The 19,414-nt window shown below is 32.7% G+C and overlaps 2 protein-coding genes across 3 annotated transcripts; both read right to left on the bottom strand.

Annotated features, from left to right (window-relative positions):
* Positions 1-171: 171 nt before the first annotated feature.
* LOC123905117 lies at positions 172-901 on the bottom strand. Its single transcript, XM_045954754.1, has 2 exons — positions 718-901; positions 172-671 (listed from the first exon to the last, which is right to left on the bottom strand). Exons 1-2 carry the CDS (start codon positions 899-901, stop codon positions 172-174), a joined length of 684 nt encoding a protein of 227 aa, XP_045810710.1.
* A 15,365-nt stretch (positions 902-16,266) lies between these two features.
* On the bottom strand, positions 16,267-18,192 carry LOC123909852 (protein BASIC PENTACYSTEINE1-like). 2 transcript variants are annotated; one of them, XM_045960779.1, is made up of 3 exons: positions 17,967-18,192; positions 17,662-17,762; positions 16,404-17,495 (listed from the first exon to the last, which is right to left on the bottom strand). In XM_045960779.1, exon 3 carries the CDS (start codon positions 17,469-17,471, stop codon positions 16,608-16,610), a length of 864 nt encoding a protein of 287 aa, XP_045816735.1. In that variant the 5' UTR covers positions 17,472-17,495; positions 17,662-17,762; positions 17,967-18,192; the 3' UTR covers positions 16,404-16,607. The 2 variants fall into 2 exon arrangements, with proteins under 2 accessions (XP_045816736.1, XP_045816735.1); XM_045960780.1 differs by lacking the exon at positions 17,662-17,762 and having other exon boundaries at positions 16,267-17,495.
* Positions 18,193-19,414: the final 1,222 nt, after the last annotated feature.

Genomic DNA, 19,414 nt, shown 5'->3' with positions numbered 1-19,414 from the left:
TCTCGTTTTGTGAGAGGAACCAGTATAAATTGCTTGTGTGATTTCTCTCTCTCTATCTTGCTTTTATTTGTGTTATTTATCCGCTGCTAACGTAGTTGAGTTAAGAACTTGAAAAAGTTTTAACTTGACTAAAACACAATTCAACCCCCCCCTTCTTGTGTTTTCACACCTTCACAAGCAACCATTGATCACCCTGAAAGGTTTAGGCCCCCAATTTTTTGTCGTAACTATCGAACAAATTGGACAGTGATCAGATATATCTCGATCTCCTATCCATTGATCAGAGATACCATACTTTGAAAAGAGACCGTCAGACAGTAAAAATCTATCTATCTGACTCATAGATTTGCCATCAGCACTAAACCAAGAAAACTTCTTTCCTAGTACCGGAACATCTATCAACTTCATCTCCTCCACAAAACGATTAAACGAAATTCTTTCATTTTGTCTACTAAATGAACTGCTTCCTATTCGTTCTTTAGGAAGTAAAATGGCATTGACATCTCCTTCCACACACCACTCCCCAACACTATTTTGTTGTTTAAGGTTCAACAAATTATTCCACAACTTTTTCTTGCCAGAAAAAATGCACGGTGAATAAACATTGACAATATGCAACACATAGCCCTCCCGGTCCACACTAATACCCAAAAAACCCATCACCTGAGAAACTGTTAAGTAAGTTAAAATTAACAGAATTCCAAATTACTAACATACCACCAGATAGGCCATCAGGTTCTTTCACCACCCAATTAACATCCTTATAACCCCATAAGTATTGGATCATAAAATCATCTATATTAGCTTTTTTAGTTTCTTGAATCAAACAAACATCGAACGCACCTTTGTGGAGAAACAAAGTCAACCGATGCCTTTTTGCACTCCCACCCCACCCTTTCATGTTCAAAGAAACAATTTTCATAAATGACCAGAATGTTTATGCTCCCTTCTAATTCTTTCTTCCACATCTCTTTTCTTGTTGTCCTGAATATGTTGAATACACTCCTCTTCAATTGCAGTGTTAGCTGAAGCTTGAATGAAGGTTTTAGAGAAAGATCGAGTGAGGGCGCTATATTAGTTTAGAAAGGCTAGGATTGTGAATTTTAAATTCGGTTGAATTTATCCTCTAGACGGACTTGGATTCTCTCCATTTCTTTTCTCTACATCTCTCTCCATCCTCTCTATCTCTCTCTTAATTTCACTCTCTCTCTTACTTTGTTTATCATTTTTTTAAAGAGGAGAGAGATTGAAATTAAGAGAGATAGAGAGGAAGGAGAGAGATGTAGAGAAAAGAGATTGAGAGGATCCAATTTGCCTCTAGACAATGGTTCTATTTATAGAGTCTCTTGTGTGATAAGCAAGTCATACTTGTTCGTCCTTATCCTAATTAATATTTTAATGTCTTAGTAATAATATGTCATCAAAATAAGTTATTTTGAACATGTTACATGAACTTTTGTAAAGAAAGAGGACCAACAAATTTAAAACTGAAAATTTAGAGACCAAAGTTTGAAGAATTTTTTAGAGGGACTAAAAATGAAAGTTGGTATATATAGAGGAAAAAAAACATATTTAAGCCTAAATATTATTATTTCCATTAGAAAAGAAAAATTGAAACAAATTTTTATATTTTTTGAATTACCATAGTATCAGTACGGAATTTTTATCATTATTTAGTGTTGTACTATAATCTCTATCGATTAACTTGTGAAATACACAATATGAATTCTCGAAACTTATCTGACATAAATATATATGGGTTTATTCTCTCGACCAATTTCTTTCAAAATGTATGAATTAGAGATCGAACTTCAATCACCTATTTAAGAAGCTCAATTTCCTTTCTAGAAATTTGTTATTGATAAATTCTTTTTTATCAATTAAAAAATCAAACATGAAATGAAGTCATTTGGCATGTTGGAAAACAATAATGTTTGAGTGTCTTTTAGGCAGCAATTTGGTTTGCTTCCTTTTCTCCACTCAGTGTCCTGTCACTATACTAAGTGACCTTTCGTAGAGTGCCATAACACCAGCAATGCTAGATGGCATTTTAACGGCTTCGTCTGTTTGGCACTTTCTGGTTAAGGCTGCAAACAGAATGTGGGGGTGGTCGATTCCTAATTATTACTATTACTTTATGCTTTTAACGAAAATTGTAACCCCAATGTGTCGATTTCCTTTCATAAGGTAACAATAATGAATTGGTTCAAGCGATAAGGGTCTTGGTTCCCTTAAGTATGTGATCGGAAGTCGATTTCTGGCTCATGCGCATGAAAAAAATTGGCTGGGAGGGAAGAACCCACCTTGTGTATCGCTAACGGTGGAAACTTCGTACAAATATCATAGTAATCAACAAAATAAAAGTAAATAGTGCAAGTATTAGAGTTTGAACCTAAGTCACTGTATAATACATGTAATATTTTTAGGACAAAACTTACCTGCATTTCCATACATGCATTTCTTACTTTTCCTTTCACAAAGAGATAGTTTTTTTTATTAAAAAATAATTTTCTTTTATTTTTCAAAATGAAAAAACACAAATAACCACCTCTTTGTGAGTGGAAAAGTAAGAAATACATGTATGAAAATGCATGTAAGTTTTGTCCATCAACTGACCAACGCTCACTGTGACACTTCATCCCTAAATATTACTCCGTAGTATACTTTTATATCATAGGCAGCCAGTGAGAAATTTTAGCTATCCCTTGAAGGGGAATTGTTTAAATAGTGACAATCATGGTGGCAACTTAAATGTATTAGCCAGATACGAATATTTCCTTGTCCACCATTATCCTATCGATCTTTCAAATATAATGTGGTCAAACAAAATGGACAGCTCTAAATCCAAGTTCATGAACCAGCCATGGTTTCATGTTCTTCAATCTGATTAAGTGAATTAGAATATCATCCGAGTGTCCCTTAAACTTAAACATGTTATTTATGTATTAAAATAGTAGAGTTTAACTTCTGTCATGGACGAAAACAAATGAGTATTGGAAGTATTGTATATAATTTTTGGGTCATGTTAATATGTGCTATAACGGCACATAATTAATATTTGAGAAATGATATTTAGCGCGAAGTGGGATTTGACGACAATAAAACCAAGAGAAATACTGTTTATTTCTTGAGAGGTCACTTGGTTGATGAAATGTTCTTCAACCCTGAGTCCCTTGGTTCGAAACTCAGTACCGCCAAAAAACCAAGAGAAATACTTAAACAAAAAAAAAAAAAAAACCAAGAGAAATAATTTAACTACCATCCCATGTTATTCTCCACCTCGCCATGAATTCCACCAAAAAATGAAATTTTACTTTGATCAACCAATACAGCATAAACACGTCATCATTCGTTGCTTTTCGTGAGTTTGTCCCTCGCACTAAATAGCAATTCTCTTAATATTTTTAATAAGATAGAAAATTTAATACTTAAAACATTAAATACATAAATTCCAAGATAATATTTCCACATTTGCTTCCTTAACATGTGCCTTTAGAGCACACATTTTCCACAATTTTTTAGCACTAAATTCATATAGAGTAACATTTAATTTTATGTTCTATTTGATGCAATAACTTCTCTCTTTTGGAAGCATATTAATATACGTCGTAATTGTTTGGTTTAATTACATTTCTGGTCTCATTATGGTTAAACAAAATTGACACCCTATTTTAAAGTCATATAGTTTTGGTCCTCTATTCGAATTTTGTACTTAAAATTGATAATTTAACATATGTTAAATAATGTGACATACAATTCGATGATATTCGATGATAAAAAGTCATAAAATTATAAGAAAACTCATTAAAAACTCCAGTTTTAGTTTAAAAAGTTAATCTTTTTTGTAATATAATTAATGAAATGTAAACAATTAATCCACTTAGATGAATCTACTTATCATATTGTATGTCATGCCATAAAAAATATGTTAAATCATCATTTATAAGTACGAAATCTTTTTTTTTTGGTATAAAAGATGGCCTAAACCCAACAAAAAACACAGCTAAAGAGCTAGTCTAACATTTATAGACATGCAAGTCCCAGATAAATCATCAAAAAGCAAACTACGGAGTTCACTCGGAGGAAACTCCACTATCGAGCAACTAAAAGAACTTATTGAAATGCTATAATTAGCAAGCCAGTCAGCACTTCTGTTTTGCATCTTATTTGATTTGTTTCGACGAGTATTTTCAAAATATCACATTTCTATAATTTTTACTAATGCACAATGAAAGATATTCGTAATCAAAGTTATGCATTGGTGTGCGTGCAGTGGTCAACTGATTCTTATATTTTGGGATCCCTGACTTTTGCCGACTTTCGCCCAGAGGGAGTATGTCATAAAATAAATGAACATTAAAACTTAGATCAGCTAAGAATCCTTTCACTTGGACATATACATATACTTTCTTCAATAGAAACAATTACGTGAAATTTGATCGGTTTTTATTTTGCTTCTCATTAATTAGCATTAAACAAACCATGACGTATCACGGTTTATGCATGTGTACACGTGCTTTAATTAAAAGAACTACATGGATTCCTTTCATGCATGTAACCCTAAATTTGACTTTATTTTAAGTATATTTTAAGTAGACACAATTGAGTCTTCAAAGCATACTATAATTTGCTTTATATTGTGAGGGATTGAGTACCCCTTTATACTTCTTTATAATATATTGTTTGCTTATAAAAAAAAAAAAATAGACACAATTGATAAAAAAAAAAAAGTAGACCCAACTTCAAGAACAACCCACACACACGAGAGAAAGAAAAATTAAATAATTTTGCCATTAAAAAAAGAAAGAAAAAAACATACGGGTGTTGAGAGTTATTTTTTTACGAAAACAAATTTATAACATTTCATTTAAAATAATAGAAGCAGGCAACTATATATATATATATATATATATATATATATATATATATATATATGGGAAAATAAAGTATAGACTCTCTTCCAGGCTATTGATCGTGCAAATCATACTTTACATGCCTGGCAGAAGTAGAGTTAGTGGTAGAACTATCCGAAAAAATTGGGGTGGGGGCGTCACTATAAATATAAATCGAATGTAAAAAAAAAAAAAAAACATATCATATTAAAGATGTTTCTAATATGAATATCTAAAATATAGTCAAAAGATGAACCATTACCATTTTTAATAGATAAATTTTAAAAATATATTATGTTTATAATATGGATAAATCTTAAAAATAGTCAATTCTTGTGTAAACTTCATAATTTTTAATTAGTTCTTTTATTTATGTTTATAATATTATATGAATCTCTTCAACAAAAATTTAGAATTTTTTAACAAATGATTGATCAAACATTAATTTTTATATACAAACTCTATTTTAAATAAAAAATTGAGTACTTTTTTCTCAAAAAAAATATTTGAATACTTTGACAAAATAAATTACACATTTTAAAACATCTATAAAATATTAAACAATAAAACATTAGAAGGGATGCTTCAAAAAATAAATTAGAAATGATATTTGAATTATTAATAATAGATAATTTTTTTTGGCAGAACAATTTAAGGGAGGTTAATAACCCTATAAATTAGAATGTTAACTTCTAATTAAAGGGGATTTGAAACCCCCGCAAACTAGAAAGCGGTCAAAGACCGACCAACTAGCTAGCTCCATGGCAGCCACCGCCGCCTACCTACCTCAAGTGCAACATTGATGCAGTTGTTTTCGTGCTGAAGAATGTTGTTTATACGGGAGCATGTCTTGGAGATGAGGTAGGAGGCTTAATTTGTAGCCGTTTTCTCATGTCATGATAGCGGTACTTTTACTGCACCAGAGGCAGAAGCTTGAGTTTTTTTTTTTTTTTAAGAATAATGAATTATTACTTTGATGGGACATAATAAGATGATATTTAAAATGGGTTGTAATATGATAGTAGATGATGTTCAAGTCTGATTTTGAACAAAGAGTATATCTGGCTAGGTTTTTTAAAGAGTTTTGCGGCGGATAATTTAAACACAAAGATAGAAGAGAAAGAGAGAGAGACACACAAAACAATTTTATTCTGGTTTCTTTCACAAACCGAGAGTGTAGTTCGGTCTTTTTGCACTTCCAATTTTTTTTTACTATAATCACTCAAGATTACAAAAGTTGTACACAAGTAAGAGACTTCTAATTGCTCAAGCACACAAACAAGAGACTTCCCAATGCTCAAACATACAAGCAACAGACTTCTAATTGCTCAAGCACACACACAAGAGACTTCGAATTGCTCAAGCACACATGCAAGAGACTTCACAATCTAACTTAATCAAATAAAGATAGATATATTCTACACTTGATATACTATTAGAGATGTAGGAAATACAATGCAATAAGACTCTAAGTGTTCAAATTGAGCTTTGATTTTAACAGAGTTTTGGTTCTTTCAAGATGCGTGTAGAGTCTTGTTATTTCTTCAAATCGTTAGCTCCTTATATAGACGAGGATAAAAGATTTGTTTAAAGAAGGTCTCTTTGCACAAATTAGAGTAGTTGAGAAGCTTTGATCACAAATGTTAGAATGCTTCTTGATTTGGTTAATATCGTTGAAATACATTTGAATTCCCTTTGCTACAAAAGAAATATACTGTTTCAATCCATTTGAATTCCCTTTGTCTCTGATGGTTTTGTTTTTTTTCTTTTTCTGCACGTGATTAGAATAACACAAAGTTGACTTTGAACTTGATAGTGACCTATCAGAGCCTTCAGATGCTGACCTGATCTTTAGAGCTAATATCTTCAGAAGCTCCACTCTGACTCTTCAGAATTTGGTCTTCTAGCTTCCGACTTTCCTCAAATTCTAGTACTCCAAACTAGAATATGGTCTCTAGCTTTTGACCAAAAACTTCAACTTCTCTTCAAAATAACATGTGCTCTTGGATACGTTCATTTAAATTTTATTCCATGGTCCTACTCAATTTAAACATATATTAACATATCCAATTTATTCTTTTAATACTTTATTATATCACCAAAACTCTAAATACTCATCTGTCCCGAATTATAAGAGAAAATAAAAAAATCACACTTATTAAGAAAAAGTAAAACATGAGAATTTGAAATATGTTTTTGTGGATTTTTCTTGGAGTACATTATACAAATCCATTTTGTTCCGACTGAATTTCTACTTCTAAAAAAACATTCATTAGTTTCGACTGATTCCTTTTTTTGTTTGATTTCTTTCGACTGATTCCTTAAGTACTTATCTATTGTGTAAACTCCATAAAAAATTAAAATATTTATTTACTATCGATAAAAAATAAAGGAACCAAACTGTCCCTGTTCTTGAGGGACATTGACTCATTGGTTGAGAAGTCGGAAATAGTCTCTGCATCTAGTTACAGAATCAAACACTATTACTATCATATTATTTTAATGTTAAGTCACATGTGTTAAGATACAATCATGAGCATTTCTTTTTGTTGGTTTGAATTTATGAGCATTTCTACCACTGTCATATTAAAGTATTTAATTTAATTCCCCAAATGTCAACTTCAAAAATTTGTTACTCACTAGTCAAAAAATAAATAGTTTCTTTTTTACTCCAATTTTGCTAAATTAAGTTAAAGAAATTCTAACATTTATAGATACTTTCCACTCTTTTATACTGCTATTAATAAATAAAATGTTAATGAAAATATGTGCTTTACTGAAGTTGTTTTCCTGTTTTCAAGTTTTTTTCTGTTTTTTTTATTTATTTATGTTCTATTTTATTTACAAGTCTTTTGTTCAATTTTATTTAATTGTCACTATAACAAGTTGTAACATTTAACAAAACATAACTGTCACAAATTGTAACTTCAGTAAAGAAACATGTAACATTACGACCTGTGGTTATCGTGAGGTGAATTAAGTCCTACATTATTTAGAAAAGTGGAGGCTGAACACTTTAAAATTGAAGAGATCCATAAACTTAATGTCTTAAGGTTTGAGGTTAAAGTGTGGTATCAAACCCACTTATATAGTTGCTCTTAAGCCCAATGTGAATGATCCAGAGGCTGCCTCTTCATGACTCAACAATGGTATCAGAGCCGATGGTTCGACGAAAGGTTCTACCGACTCATTGTATTGAAATTCTTCTTGATAAAGGTGGTCAGGTGGCGTGTCCCGTTGAGTGCCACAATGACGGTGCAAGTGTATGGATGAAAAAAGCTTCTGCTTGAGGGGGACATGCTTAGAAAAGTGAAGGATCAATACTTTATGTGAGAGGACTCATAAACCTAATGTCATTATTCATATATCATCTTACAATTTCGATTTCCTCACTAGAAAAACCACTTGTTAGAGTCAACCGAAATATCATGCTACAAATCAAACAAATATCGATAAATTTATTGTCGGTTTTGCATTGTGTTGTGGCTAAGGCATAAATTGGGAAAGTAAAAAAAATTGTTGTAAATCGGATTTTCTATAAGCGTAGTTGCAGAGACTAAATTCTCGAACATTGTGAAATTCAAATGAATGACAAATCTCCCTAAGAGATTTAACAATGTTGCATGTCCAAATCATGGATCGAACTCAGAACGTTGATTTAAAATCTTAAAATTCATCTGTATCATCTCATCAAAACGTTGAATGGAGAAAGTTAAATTTAAGTCATTGTAGTTTGATGTTTTCTCTTCCCACCTCCCATGAATATTTTATACCCCTCAATATTCCAATTTTGCCCTTGCAGAAAAATTCGGTTCGCAGAAACCGGATTTTTTCTAGTGCAAATTCAGAGTAAATTTCAGTTTTTAGAAACCGAAATTTGTTTTCAAGGCAAAAAAAAACTTCGGTTTCTACGAACCGAAGTTTTTTCAAGGGCAAAATTGGAAATTCAGGGGGGATAAAAGATTCACGGGGGGTGGGAAGAGAAAACATCTTGTAGTTTCTAAGACCTAAATCTTTATATATTCAAGAGTTGGAAAATTTCTCATCCCACCTACCCACTTTCTCACCACACCCCTGGAAATTCCATTTTTGCCCTTGGTCAAAAAATTCGGAACGCGTTTTCCGAATTTTTTTTGCCTTCAAAAACAACTTCGGAATGTGTTTTCCGAATTTTTTCCAAATTTGAACTAAAAAAACTCGGAAAACGCGTTCCGAATTTTTTGACCAAGGGCAAAAATGGAATTTCCAAGGGTGTGGTGAGAAAGTGGGTAGTGGGATGAGAAATTTTCCAAGAGTTGGCTAGACTCCTCCGTTAAGGGCCCAAACAAATTGGCACTCCGAGTCGAGTTGGGCCCATATTTCATGCATTTTTTTAAAAAAAAATCACGATCCTTAATTATGTCTCCATTGCTCAAAATAATAAAAAAGTTTTGACTTCTTCTTTTTGTGCCCCCTGAGTTTAGCACGCCCCCCCTAGCCTTCCAATTCTACCTCCTCGCAACATAGAATGCAAGCGTGTAAATAGCAAAAATTGGAAAGAAAAAAAAAACAGTTTGCATCATATGCAAACCTTATAAAATAAGAGCGAAGGAAGGGTGGGAGATACAAAAATATTAGATTTTATAAGGTTCGCATTCTAGGACGCGAACTGTTTTTTTTTTTTTCTTCTGATTTTGTGCCCCTAAGTTTACTACTTAAGTAGTGAGGGGAGTATTTTTGAAATTTTCGGAAATGAACAACAATATCCAAGAAGTGCGAAAATAAAAAGTCAAAAGTTTTATTATTAATTGAATTGCGATTTGCGGTCAGTATTGGGATACCCATATCCTTCAATAAAGTGAGAGGACTAAAACATTGATCCAAACTAGAATGATTCCGGAGAGGATGAAAAACGAAGTTATCCATCTTTTGGGCTTTTTATTTTTATATTTTTGACTATATCCATCTTTTGGGCTTGAAGTCCAACAATGGGGAGAAAACTCAACTTCTCAAAGTTTTCATCAATAAATCTATGAGAATTACTTATGTCATCCTATCAGTTACTCGCGCGTCCTATGTATTTCTTATTTTACTCTTTCGCTACTTAAGTAGAGGACGTTATAAAAAAGAGAAATTTGGAGGAAAACACACACCCTACCAATTTTTTTTTTATCAGTTCTCTACTTAAATAGCGGACGTTATAAAAATGTGAAATTTGAGAAAGAAAAAAACACCCCTAACATGAAAATTTTTCATTTTTAAACTCTGCTACTTAAGTAGCGGATTTTATAAAAATGAGATTTTTGAGAAAAAAACCCTCCTACGTAGAATCCGCTACTTAAGTAGCGGATGAGGTATTTTGGTAAATTCGTAGGGCGCGCCTGAAAATCAGTAGGGTGGCAAAAATAATTCTCTAGATCGCACACGCACGCATCCCCTGACATTCCAAATTCATCCCCCTCACTACTTAGAATGCAAGTGTGTAAATAGCAAATATTGGGGAAAAAAGAGTTTCCATTCTAGATGCGAACCTTATAAAAATCATAAAAAAAATTTGTCCTCTTCACACTTCTCTCATCTCCCATGAAATAATTTTGCTTGAAACACAATTCGCAAGTTAAAGTGTGAACCCTTCATTGACCCCCAAGAAAATATTTCTAATGGAACACTGTATGAGCGAGTGATTAAAAAATAAAAAAGAGATTTCAATTTATAGAGTTATACTGTGTGTCTGTGATATTGGACGCCGGCCAAATTTTTATCGCACTCTAAATAGTGAACTGTGTTTCAGTTCGCACTCTAAGTAGCGAGTCACAATATTTTTTACTCAAACCCAACGTCTGTGCCTCCCTAAATGAAAAAACAATTATGAAAAAATGAGTTTGCATTCTAGAATGCAAACTAATTTGCATGCTAGAAAGCGATGGGTTAGTTTGGTTATTTAAGGGGGTGTTTGAGGATTTCTGGGGTGCGAAAAGTAAAATTCAAAATTTAACTTCTAATATATTTTTTCTTTTCTGAATGAATAACCTTTTTATATTTTGGATTGTGATAGTTTAGTTATGAGTCATCTTCATTTGAAGAGTTTTACTTCTCGCACCCCCGACATACATGAGCGCCCTCTGATATTTCAAATTTACCTCTCTTGCTATTTAAGATGTGAGTGTGTAAAATTGCAAAAAAATTGAAATACCACAGTTCGCATTCTAGGATGCGAACTAGTTCACCATATAAAAATTAATTTTCTTGTCCCCTTCATCTCATAAGACAGTAATACCATAAATTAAATTGTATTAATATTGAGAGATTACATAGAATATTTATAATTAATATTTGTAAATATATTTGTATCCTTTCCATGCATAGAAATTCAATATCTTCCTAATCTATTTTAAGCAAATCATTGATGTATAGAGATTACACGTTTTCTTTTTTATTCTGTTTCTTTCTCTCCCCATTGATCATGTCAATCACAGTAAAACTGATGCACCAAATAAGGAAATAAACTATACACATAAAGACAAATATAAATTCACATTAAATAGCAAACTGTGTTTTAGTACACATTTTAGGTAGCAAACTGTGTTTTAGTTCGCACTCTAAGTAGAAAGTAACAATATTTTATACTAAAACCCAATGTCTGCACCTTCCATGAATGAAAAAATTATGAAAAAAAAGAGTTCACTTCCTAGAATGCAAACAGAGTTCGCATCCTAGAATGCAAACTTTTTTTCATAATTTTTGCATTCTAGGAAGTGAACTCTTTTTTTCATAATTTTTTCATTCATAGTGGGCGAGACGTTGGGTTTGAGTATAAAATATTGTCACTCGCTACTTAGAGTGCAAAAACTGTTCACTTCCTAAAAAGCGAGAGGGTTAATTTGGTCATTTTAGGAGGTGAACGATGAATTTCAGGGGGAGCGAAAAAATGAACTGTCATTTGAATTGTGGAGAAGGCCTAGGTTGGGATTAGTTTTAGGCGCCACTTAGAGAGGCTCATGAATGGAAAATGGCATCAACCATAGTAAGAGCATCTCCAATGGTGATATCACTTTGTGTATCATACATTACTAACAAATTGTCCCTACAATGTCATGTAATATTTATGCAACTCATACATATTTTGCTCCAATGGTGATACCACTTTGGGTATCATACATTAATAACAAGTGGTCCCTTCTATATTTTTTTTTTATTTTGTCTAAACAAAAATTATTTAATTTAATAAATACGTAGATAAATAAATTAATAATTAAATATAATAAGAAATACATGACAATAAATAAAAAATGGTAAAAATGCATAAATATGACGGAAAATATATAATGAACAAATAAAATATGACTTGAGAACAAAAAAATAAAAATTGTGTAATATATAGAATAATATGAAATATCATCAAATTAACATCCAACTACAAGAAGAAAAAAATCTTTTCTGCACTGTTGTTGAAGAAACGAAATTGAATAAAAACTTATGAAATGAAAGGCAACAAATAAATAAAACCTTCCTATAATAAAAAAAAATTATATATATATATATATGGTCATTGAATGTCAACGGTAATATTTTAACATATATGGAAGCTAATAATAACATTAAATTGATGATACAGTATCTTATTTAAGGTACCAGTATCATCAATTTTGATACTTTATGTGTCACGTCATGGAACTCCAATGATAAAATAAATAAGGTACCGTATCATTAGTCTATGAAACTCTATTAGATACCCTTATTGGAGATGCTCCAAGAATTGTAAAACGCTTATGTGATATTTGAGTATGTTCATAGCAACCTCTAAGGTTCTTAACTGAACCATTGAACATTCTTATCATGAACTTATTCCTCTTGTCTTTGTGGCTATCTACTTCTCTCCATCTACTACCTCTTGCAATTTGTATCTTTCTCTCATTTATATGAATTTAACTCATTCATGTGCTCCTTTACCAAAACACTGTTAGGAGCCGTTGGTTGTCATGCCTTGTACACCAACGACCACTCTCCTCCCTCGTGTACTTTAGCCATAAAAAGTCCACCAACTTTCACTCGGTTCGTCCCCGAACCACATTGTACTGAGAGAGGTCTATTTTGATACAATTTGAAACATTACAAATTGCCTTAAAGTATTGTCGACTATCTCCACAAATTAACATGAGTCTTTTCAGTGTTTTGATCTTACTCACTTTTTGTAAACGTCTCAAAACCCACCCATCCAAAAGTCAAGCATGCTTAATTGTGAAATTCTTATGGGACGAGTTCCAAAACAATCGCAAAATCCTTCTCATTTCAATGTGATTTCAATTCATTTATGTGCACCTCAACCTATAAGATGTTAAGAGCTGCTCATTGGCATGTCTTGTGCATCGATGATCACTCCACATCCTACCCACCCTCCTCTACTTTAGGCATCACATGTTTCATAGTTTCAAGTCATTTAAAGAGTTAATTTTACTATTTGAAACACTATCTTTTGTTAAAAGAACCAAACTCATCACTAACTATTTTTGTGTTAATCATTATTCTTCATGTTTTATTCCGCATTTTCCAACTTTGTTCCCTTAATCGTGATTTTTTTTTTTTTTAAAGTTCATTGCTAATTGTTCCCCAACCACTCACTTGTAAGGAATTCTTTCATAGTTTTTTTTTATTTTTTTTATTTATTTACAATCTTTCATAGTTTGTTAAAAAATGTATTAAAATTACAAATATCTCATTTATTAATCATTTTAGTCATTGAATCTATTTTTAAGCAATCAATTTAGTCCTCAAATGTATTCATTGTTGGTCAAGTTAATCCATAGATTCACTATCAAATGAGATATTGAAAATGTATTTACAATTTCGATACATTCAGGAACTAACGTGACAGCGAGTTACACTTTATTTTTAGACACTAGCTTCCAATGATTAAATAACCCTATGGAGCACATCGGTTCTGTCGAAAATCAATATTTTTGGATGGAGACTACTTCAGGATATATTACCTACACGAATGGAATTATGGAGAAGAGGAGTCATCAATGATATTTGCCAACAGTCATGTGTTTTTCGCTTCAAGGAACTTGAGTCATCAAGCCAGTTGTTTGCAAACTGTTCAAAAACAAAGAAGATTTGGGACAAGATTTTCTTATGGATGAATTGGAGGGCTTTAGTTTGGGGTGAAGAACTGACAGATAACTTCTTGCAATTCAATTCTATTTGCGGAGGAAACAAGGGAAGAAAGATTTCTCACATGCGGTGGTTTGATGCATTTGGTTAGAGCAAAACAACATCCTCTTTAATGGAAAAATTCTAAATGCTTCGAAAGTAGTGGATAACATTAAAAGGTTATCATGGACCGGTTTATTTGTAGGGAAGGTACAAATTGGTGGAACAACCCTCTCAATTGCCTCAAAAGCATTTGATGCAAAATGGAGGGAGAAAGAACAAGTTCATTATGGCATTTTCTGGGTAATGTGGTGTTTTGAGTAGGGGCTGCTGTCATGAACTTGGTGTTTTTGTTTGGTTCATTGTATTTTCCTTTGATGTGTTGGTGTTGAACTTTGTATCCCTATTTCTTGGCTTCCATGCACATCTTGTGTATAGAATTGCCTTAATAAAATATTTGCTAGTCAAAAAAAATAAAATAACCCTACTCCACAAATCTTAAACAACATTTATTTTCACACTTGTCATTCAATTTATTTATTTTCATTACAATCCACAACCCTACTCCCACAAATCTTAAACATTTATTTTCACACTTGTCATTCAAATTTTTTATTTTCATTACAATCCAGAATCAAACGACTGACTGATGTTTGAATTGCACCTTTTTCTGGATTAAAAACTTTTTAAAAAATAATTATTTTAACTTGAAAAACCGATGAATTGTTCCATCCATACTTACAAAGAAAAAGTGCTTCTTGCGTGATGGAAAATCAAATGTACTTTTTTTTCCCACCACCAATATCCGACCCAGTGGACCACCTAATCTGGTTCGGAGGTCAACTCTGTCGCCAAATGGTTCAAGCCCCCCTCCCAATCACAGTTGTGGGGGATCGAATTGTGGTTCTTCCTACCAAGTCCAGCGTCAATCACCACTAAACTAACTGACGATTGGTATAAGATGTTCGGTTTAAACCATGCATTTTGAAGCCTCAATTCATAAATGTCAGCAACATACTCTTTTAATCCAGTAGAAATTCAAATGGGTGCATATCAAATTTCATTGGCTAATGAAATTCATTGACACTCCTTTTGTAATACTTAACACAAACAAGATGTTCAGGTTACTAGTAAGAAATACACATCATCTAAATCTAATCTAAATTCTCAAAATACATGCAACTATACACAAGGAAAAAATGTGACATTAGAATACATGAATCTCAACATGGTAAATAGTATATCCATTGTATCAGCCTACAAAGGGACAGTCCCATACCACATCAGACTACTAAACTGCAATATTTTCCATCCCATTGCACTTTTTTCTTTCTTACCTTACTATTGCTACTAAACAAAACTGAGAATATGTATCTTTATAATCAACTCTCACATTTATTTATCAGGCTCATGACAAATACTACTAGTTCACGTAATTGAAATGTGTTTTTTTTAGTTGGAGCTCATTAAACTATTCTATATAGCCAAACCAAACAAAGAGCATAAAGCATGCACTTGATAAAAAAATTCAAATATGAAATGTAAAAGCCATGAACTTTCAACAATGTTGTCAATCGCGGATTGCAGAAACTAGCAGTTTGTTAAAAATTCCGCTATGTTACAGTGCTATAGAAACTTTGTACTACTAAATAGTGTATCACAGAACAATAGAGGTTTGTTGACTGTAGCACCACTATTTAGAATCGTAACACAGCCCTCAAGCCCAAGACTGCATACCTAGAGCGTGAACCGAGCGGCCAGATAGGTAGAGCGTCAACTGAACCAAACGGCCCAATAGGTATTGAGACAAATGCATCTTGAATAGACTGTGATCTCATCTTGTAATTAGAGTTAGGACTAACTAAACCTTTCAAAGGACTTGTAAGGAGACAACTACCCACCACTTATAAATACACTTTCATGCTTTCTTAATTCTTATCCAATGGGACGGAATTACAGTAATAATCAAGTTAACAACAGTAACATTAATATTTTATTTTATAATTGACATTTACCAGGCTTGAGAAGTTTATAGGATGACTTAAAGCCTTACCTACCTAAAATGGGGCTAGCCAAATGTCCCAAAGGACCACCTAGAGCCTATTTCTATCAGCTATCTTAAACAATCTAGAAACACATTGCAATTTAAAACAGTGTATACTGTTTTTCAATCCATCTTACAGATGTCATACATTAGTCATGTTCTAAATAAGCATGGATTTACACAATAAAGAAGAGAGTATGATGCTCAAAAACTATGGTCACATATTTTGTTGGAAGCAAAACTGAATTGGTAGCAACATTATGAACAGATAATTTTTTTTCCAGCAGAACAGTAATAAAAGATCCCGTATGTTAATTACCTATCACGACCAACCAAACTAAAGATTAAACTTCCATGCACTAAATCCAAAGAAGCGAATCAACATTGCAAAGAGTTAGACGAGAAAAAGGAAAAGTCTCATGACTTCGAAAAATTCTCCTACTACAAACCAGCTAAGAAGCCTCAGTTTCTGGCCAAATACACATATATACATGACAAACAGGTTGAACTAAATCAGAGGCCAGTTGACAATTGGAATAGACCTACCTGATAGTAACAAACTTGTTGGTGCCATGTTTTGCCCAGTAAGTCCTCAAATCAATTGGATTAGAAAAGTTATAACCCTCGGCCGCAAGTTTCTCTAAAACTTTCTTAAATGCTCCTATACTCATTTTCCTTCCGGCTATTCTAGCACCACGCCGTTTAGTACTCATAGGTAAAGGATATATTGATATAGCCGTTGTGCAACATGCAGATTGCCATCCACCCGATCCCCATCTGTAACACTGTTGAGGTGTTCCAGTGCACGAACAAACAGGAATTGGAATACTCGAAATATCCAAATCAATTCCATTAATTGCAATTTCAGTAGTTTTCTTCGGAGCCCTCGGCGTTCGTTGAACCGAAGGAGAATTCTCGTCCTTCGGCACACGAGGTCCTCGCTTAGGCTTCTTTGCCTTGGGAGATTTAGGCACCTTCGGCCCTTGCCTCTTCTTACCAGTTCCATTCGACTTCTCAACCACAGGTGCCTCCTCCGTTGGCCTTTCTTCCTTAACCAATTCAGGTGGCCGAATCATTTGAATAGGATGAGCCGAAGATGCCTCGGGAATACTACTATAACCCGGAGGGTTAGTAGGTATCATATTCATATTCATATACTTATTATCCCTCTGACTACTGATCCATGCATCCCTCATATAATCCATAGGGTAGGTAGTTTGTGGTAACCCGATATCCCTATTACGAAATGGACCGTTAGAACCCGACAAAACCGCTGCATTGTGACTTCCAAGCAGAGGCTTTTCAGGCATTGATGGCATAAGTTGTAACCCAAGATGACTCTTAAAAGACGAAACAGGTTCATAGTATCCCCAATTGCTTATGTTAAGACCATTATCTCCATCCATCACAACACTAAATGTTGATGAAAACTGCAGGAAAAAAAACATCATTAAACTATGTTGCATATTAAATATCCTAACAAATTATCCAAGTAGCATGACATTTTTTCTAACAAACACAATAATTTAATATGGTAATTAAAAGAAAAACAAAGAACACAAATGTATGCCATTAAAGGAAGAAGAAAAAAACTACCTTTTGTTTCAGTTCAAATTGAGTCAAACCAGAAAAAACGGTTCAACAAGATAAATTACAGAATCCTCGTACCACAAATGTTTCTGCTTTAGGGTTTTAATCTAAGATCCATTTGACCAAACAAAAAAAGAAAAATAAAATCAGATCTTCAAGCTAAAAATAGAACAGTATAACAGAATTCAAGATCTAAGAAGAAAATGGAGATTATAAAAAAAATGATTTTGACGACAACCCATGTTGAGAATTGATGAAATGAAAAAAGGGTCGTTGAATGGTTGTGGAAAGAGAGAGAGATTTAGCAGTACCTGTTAGCAGTGTTATGAGATCGAAAATTGTTTCTTAAACCGGTAAAAACCCTTTTGATTGAACCGATTAATTGGAAAAATTGGTGACCCGAAAATAGTTCAAAGAGCTTGGATGTTTCAACACATAGATAGATCAGGGAAGAAGAATCGCCATTTTTGGAGCAACAAGGAAGAGGAGACAGGAAAAAAAAATGAAGGAGAGAGAAATTGTGCTGTGGCTGCAACATTGACATTAGACATGTTTTAGGGTTTTTTTTCGGGTTTGGGCCGGGTTTTTTTGGGTTTGGGCTGAATGACATTTTTTTATTAAATTAAGCATGTTTTCTTGAGTGGGACAAAATTTTAATATTACCTTTTTTAGAAAAAAAAAGTTTAGTTTTGTAAAAAAATAAAAGGGCTTTTAAGAATGGGTCGTCAAGCTCTATTTTTTTCCGAGTTTGGGGCTTCAAAATTCTAGCCCGAATTGTTTCTTGGCTTTTTAGCACGGTCCGATAAAGCCCATGTAAATTATAATAAAGAAAATTAAAAAATAAATATAAGTAACTTGTTTTGGATGATTTGAATTTAATTTGTATTATAAGAGTTTTTTTTGCCGCCCTACGAGTTTCTTAAATATCATCCGATACTTAAGTAGCGGACGATGTTTTTTTCCTCAAATTTCTCATTTTTACTACTTAAGCGGCGGATGAGTAAGAATAGGGCGCGCGAGAAACTCGTAGGTAGCGGGTGAGTGTGTATATATATATATATATATATATATATATATATATATATATATATATATATATATATATAGGGGTTTGTTAACTCAGACCCACCTAAAAACATGAAGGTCTAAATTAGCAAGGTGCACCTTTTCACTTTAGACCAAAACACCATTTTTTATTATTTTAATATAGTTTCAAGCCAAGGGTAGTTTAGTAAAATTGATTTTATGTTTTAACATGAAGGTCTAAGTTAGCAAGGTGCACCTCTTCAAAGTTGAGTAACATGTTTTTTTAAGTTGTCATTTTTTGATTTCCTATGTTGTTTATTTAGATTGCATATATTTATAATTAAGTGGGTATAAATTAGCAAATGAGTGCACCAACATTTAATAAAATTTACCTAACTAACCCTCAATTTTCTAGTGTAAAATAACTAAATGTCAAAGTTTTTTTGTCCAAAGTGAAAAGGTGCGCCTTGCTAACTTAGACCTTCATGTTTTTAGGTGGGTCTAAGTTAGCAAACCCCATATATATATATAGATAGATAGATATAATATAAATGTATATTTTTTTGCCAAAAATTTTACTAGACAACCAAAAAAAACAAATTGTTCTTTAGTTATTTTTATTTTTTTTTATAGAAATTTCTTTAGTTATTTATAATGTTGAATTTGAGCACTTAAAGTCAAAAAAATAAAAATGTTATAAAAATTGGACTTGTCCGAAAAGTCCGACAATCCA

Source organism: Trifolium pratense, linkage group LG2 (genome assembly GCF_020283565.1).
Source record: "Trifolium pratense cultivar HEN17-A07 linkage group LG2, ARS_RC_1.1, whole genome shotgun sequence".
Taxonomy (NCBI): domain Eukaryota; kingdom Viridiplantae; phylum Streptophyta; class Magnoliopsida; order Fabales; family Fabaceae; genus Trifolium; species Trifolium pratense.
This window is presented reverse-complemented; position numbering and strand designations above follow the sequence as displayed.

What these genes read in the sequence shown, in the direction of transcription:
- LOC123905117 (XM_045954754.1), bottom strand. Translation starts at nt 901, where the DNA reads ATGAAAGGGTGGGGTGGGAGTGCAAAAAGGCATCGGTTGACTTTGTTT. An exon ending in ACCTGATGGCCTATCTGGTG is followed by an intron (nt 672 to 717) that starts GTATGTTAGTAA and finishes CTTACTTAACAG; the next exon opens with TTTCTCAGGTGATGGGTTTT.
- LOC123909852 (XM_045960780.1), bottom strand. Translation starts at nt 17,471, where the DNA reads ATGGATGGAGATAATGGTCTTAACATAAGCAATTGGGGATACTATGAA.